Below are 4,619 nucleotides of genomic sequence, written 5' to 3'. Positions count from 1 at the left end.
CTACACTTACATTCCATTAATTTCTGGAAATTTAAAGTCTAATAGTTTCACTAAGTTGAGATAATATATTTATGTTGCAGACTTACATGACAGTTGCAAAAACAGACTAAACGTGAATAAGTCAATACATTTTTATATGCCTAAATGAACCCTTCTATCCTCATTCAGTCTCCATTTCTAGACTTGAGTATTGTGGGTACTTGCAAAGTTAGCTCCAAAAAACTTGGCCATCATTATGAATTAATAGAATCACAAAATGACTTCAATTTCCATGTACCAAGTGGCAGGTTCTTGGAGTGGTTGGATACGTATTGGTTTTCTACAATGGTAAGAAGCCTTAGAAGTCACATCATTTGCCTCATTCATTTTACAGTTATGGGGAATATAGATGAGGTGAAGGGATTGTCCCAAGATCTCATAAGTTCATTGCTGAGGAAGGACTATAACTAAACTGATTTGTGATTAGAGGCTATTTCCACAATACTATGATGTTCCAAATCAAATTTTAAAACGTATATGGTTTGCGGCTTTGTTTAAACCTTGAGTTTTTTGGAGTTCCTGTTTTGCATCAGCAGGTTAAGAATAGAATCCATGAAGATGTGGGTTCATTTCCTGGCCTGGTTCCATAGGTTAAAGATCCAGGGTTGCTGCAAGCTGCAGTGTAGGTCAAAGTTGCACCTCGGATCTGGCGTTGCTGTGGCTGTGGTGTAGGCTGGCGGCTGCGGTTCCAATTTGACCTCTGGTCCTGGAAATTCTATATGCCACACCTGCGGCCCTAAAAAGGAAAAAAAAAAAAAGAGAGAGAGAGAGAGAAATAAACCTTGAGTTTTTAAAAAATGAGCATGATAGGAGTTCCCATCGTGGCTCAGTGGTTAACGAACCTGACTAGGAACCATGAGGTTGCGGGTTCGATCCCTGGCCTTGCTCAGTGGGTTAAGGATCTGGTGTTGCCATGAGCTGTGGTGTAGGTTATAGATGTGGCTTGGATCCCACGTTGCTGTGGCTGTGGCATAGGCAGGTGGCTACAGCTCTGATTCAACCCCTAGCCTGGGAACCTCCATATGCCGTGGGAGCAGCCCAAGAAAAAGGCAAAAAGACAAATAAATAAATAAACCTCGAGTTTTTTTAAAATGAGCATGATAGGAGTTCCTGTCGTGGCTCAGTGGTTAACGAATCCGACTAGGAACCATGAGGTTGTGGGTTCGATCCCTGGCCTTGCTCAGTGGGTTAAGGATCCGGTGTTGACATGAGCTGTGGTGTAGGTTACAGATGTGGCTTGGATCCCGAGTTGCTGTGGCTGTGGTGTAGGCCGGCGGCTACAGCTCCGATTCGACCCCTAGCCTGGGAACCTCCATATGTCGCGGGAGCGGCCCTAGAAAAGGCAAAAAAAGACCAAAAAAAAAAAAATGAGCATGATATAGTGTAAAATAGCAAGAAGTTTTGAGGAACTCACATTTTTAGTTAACAGCCAACTAGTAACCAAATATTATAGCAATGTTAATATCAGAGTAAATAATGGATATATTATTAAAAGCAAGTGTAATGACGACAATCTTCAGGTTTCCTAGGATTAAAAAAAATTTATGGCCACACCCATGGCATATGGAAGTTCCAGGGCCAGGGACTGAATCCAAGCCGCAGCTGCAGCCACTCTGGATCCTTTACCCCACTGGGCTGGACTGGGGATCAAACCCAGCAGCAACCTGAGCTGCTGCAGTTGGATTCTTAACCCAGTGTGCCTCAGCAGGAACTCCTTTTAGGATATTTTAAGAATCACAAACACTGCTGCTATAAACTTTAGGGTCACTAAAATTACTTTCTAAAATAATTCTTGAAACCAGATTAAATTGCTAAGCAAATTACTTTCAGATAGACAAAAGAACATATACTTCTGGAAGAGGAGCTAAAGCTATTTAATAGCTCTTTCTCATCTATTTCATCCCCTGAAAAACGTGTTGAATGGTAACTTCACAATTTGAATATTACAAATGAAAAAAGGGAAGAAATAGAAATCCACCCGGTTCTGGAATCATGGATTGAGTTTTGGAAGATGAGTTGATCTTGTAGTCTTTTTTGCTGGTTCTCTCTTGGCATTTACGATCTTTTGATTGGGTGGATTATATCTTCCTGCTTTTGCTGGATTCTCTTTCGGTCTCTGCAGGTGATTCACTGGTTGTTTTTTAGAGACTTGGTATGAGCCAGAGACCTGGGTCATTTTAGCTAGGATTATACGGCGTTCCTCATTGGTCTGGTGGTGAGCCTTCAATTCTCGTTCCAGTCTAAGTGCATAGTCTTTCACTTCACTTTCAAGGCTCCTTTTTTCTTTTTCTAGCTGTTTAAGTAATGCACTTAAGGATTCCACTGGCATCTGCTCATAGACACGAATAGAAGATAGTCTGTCTGAAGGATTTCCACGGATTTTTTCCAGTTTCTCTCTGAGAGTAACAACTTGCTTTTCTAGTTCTTCATTCAGTTCAAGTTGGGTCTCATAACGGATTCTCCATTCATTGCTTTCATTGTCATTTTTGAGTTTGGCTTCCAGTTCCACTATCTTTTGTCTCATTTCAAGTATTGAGATTTGTACTAAGTCTTTCATATGGATTTCTTCCAATAATTCCAGTTTAAGGCGGTCTGTGCTCATACCTTTCAGGTCGTCATGTCTTGCATCTCCCATAGTGTCACGTCAGAGACCACCTACACCCTTCCCCCTGGCACAGCTTAGAGCAGAAGACCTGAAGGGACACCCAGAAGCTGGGGAGAAGAAATTGTTGTCATCAGCTGTTGCCATGGTGAACTGACTCTTAGAATTCTTGATTGAGTTTCCCCCAGCACTTTGAGTATGTCATAAGACTGCCTTCTCGTTTCTGATGAGAAATCAGCTATTAATCTCATTCCTTTGTATAGGACATATACTTTTTTTCTAGCTATTTTCAAGTTTCTCTCTTTGGATTTGACTTTCAACAGTTTGACTATGATCTCTCTAGCTGTGACTATCTTTGAGTTTGTGCTACTTGGAATTCACTGAGCTTCTTGGATATGTAGATTAATGTTTTTTTTTTTTAATCAAAATTGAGAATTTCCACCCATTATTTCTTCAAGTACTTTTTAATGTCCCTTTTTTCTCCACTGTTCTTCTGGAATGCCCATTATGCATATGAGACCTCTTTGATGGTGTATCACAGGCCTTAGAGGTTCTTCAGTTTTCTTTTTTTTTTTTTTTTGGTCTTTTTAGTTATTTCTTGGGCTGCTCCCCCGGCATATGGAGGTTCCCAGGCTAGGGGTCGAATTGGAGCTGTAGTCTCCGGCCTACGCCAGAGCCACAGCAACGCGGGATCCAAGCCGTGTCTGCAACCTATACCACAGCTCACGGCAACGCCGGATCCTTGACCCACTGAGCAAGGGCAGGGACCGAACCCGCAACCTCATGGTTCCTAGTCGGATTCGTTAACCAGTGCGCCATGACGGGAACTCCCTCTTTTTCTTTTTTAATTTAAAGTATCGTTGACTTACAATGTTGTGCCATCTTCAGTTTTCTTTGTTCTTTTTCTGTTCTGGCCCTTAAATGGGATAATCTCTCTTGACCTACCTTTGAGTTTTCTGATCCATTCTATTATCAGCTCAAATCTGCTGTCGAACCCTTTGAGTGAATTTTTTCATTTCATTTGTTGTACCTTTTCGTGGCAAAATTTTCATTGATTCCTTTTTTACAATGTGTGTTGTTTTATGAATAGTCTCTATGTGATGAGTTGTTGTCATCATACATTCCTTTAATTCTTCAAACATGGTTTCTTTTAGTTCTTTGAACATATTTATACTAATTTATTGGAAGTCTTTATGCACTAAGTCTCTCACCTAGGCCCTCCCAGAGACAATTTATACAAGCTGGGTTTTTTTTTGTTGTTGTTTTTTTTTTTTGGCCACACCCACCCCATGCAGAAGTTTCTGGGCCAGGGATCAAACCCATGCCACTGCAGTGATCCACACCACAGTAGTGACAACACTGGACCCCAGCCTGCTGATCGACCAGGGAACTCCTTATAGTTGTCTTCAATGGGATGGCCAGTCTGAAACAAGTTAGTCTCCCACTGACAGAAACAGAAATTGATTTAGTCTCACAAAAGATCACTCTGGCTGTTGTGTGGAAAGTTAACAGGAGGCAGGACTGGAGATAGGGAAACCAGGTAGGAGGCTTGATAAGACGATGGCTTGTGGAATGGATAAGCAAAGAGATCCTGCTGTACAGCACAGGGGAACTATATCTAATCACTTGTGATGGAACATGGTGGAGGATGACGTGAGAAAAAGAATGTGTATGTATGTATAACTGGGCCACTTTGCTGTAGAGCAGAAATGGACAGAACATTGTAAATCAACTATAATTAAAAAATAAGATGATGGCTTGGACAAGTGTGAAAAGAGAGGTGTAAGGAAATGGATATAGGTGAGAAGAGGTGGGGGGGAATACAGGACACTAATGTCTTCATCTTACAAAGTGGGCAGTTAGGAGAAAATACCTATGGTTGGTCAAACAGGAAATATCAATAATGTTAAAATTATATTTGAAGGGATACATGGGAGATGGGAGTGGTAGAAGTGAGCTTAATCTTCATCTCTCATGG

The 4,619-nt window shown here is 41.2% G+C and overlaps 1 protein-coding gene across 1 annotated transcript; it reads right to left on the bottom strand.

The window, feature by feature from the left end:
• Positions 1–2,029: 2,029 nt before the first annotated feature.
• CCDC169 (coiled-coil domain containing 169) lies at positions 2,030–2,674 on the bottom strand. The gene has a single exon (XM_047764309.1). It carries the CDS (start codon positions 2,672–2,674, stop codon positions 2,030–2,032), a length of 645 nt encoding a protein of 214 aa, XP_047620265.1.
• Positions 2,675–4,619: the final 1,945 nt, after the last annotated feature.

Source organism: Phacochoerus africanus, chromosome X, assembly GCF_016906955.1.
Source record: "Phacochoerus africanus isolate WHEZ1 chromosome X, ROS_Pafr_v1, whole genome shotgun sequence".
In the NCBI taxonomy this organism is placed as follows: domain Eukaryota; kingdom Metazoa; phylum Chordata; class Mammalia; order Artiodactyla; family Suidae; genus Phacochoerus; species Phacochoerus africanus.
This window is presented reverse-complemented; position numbering and strand designations above follow the sequence as displayed.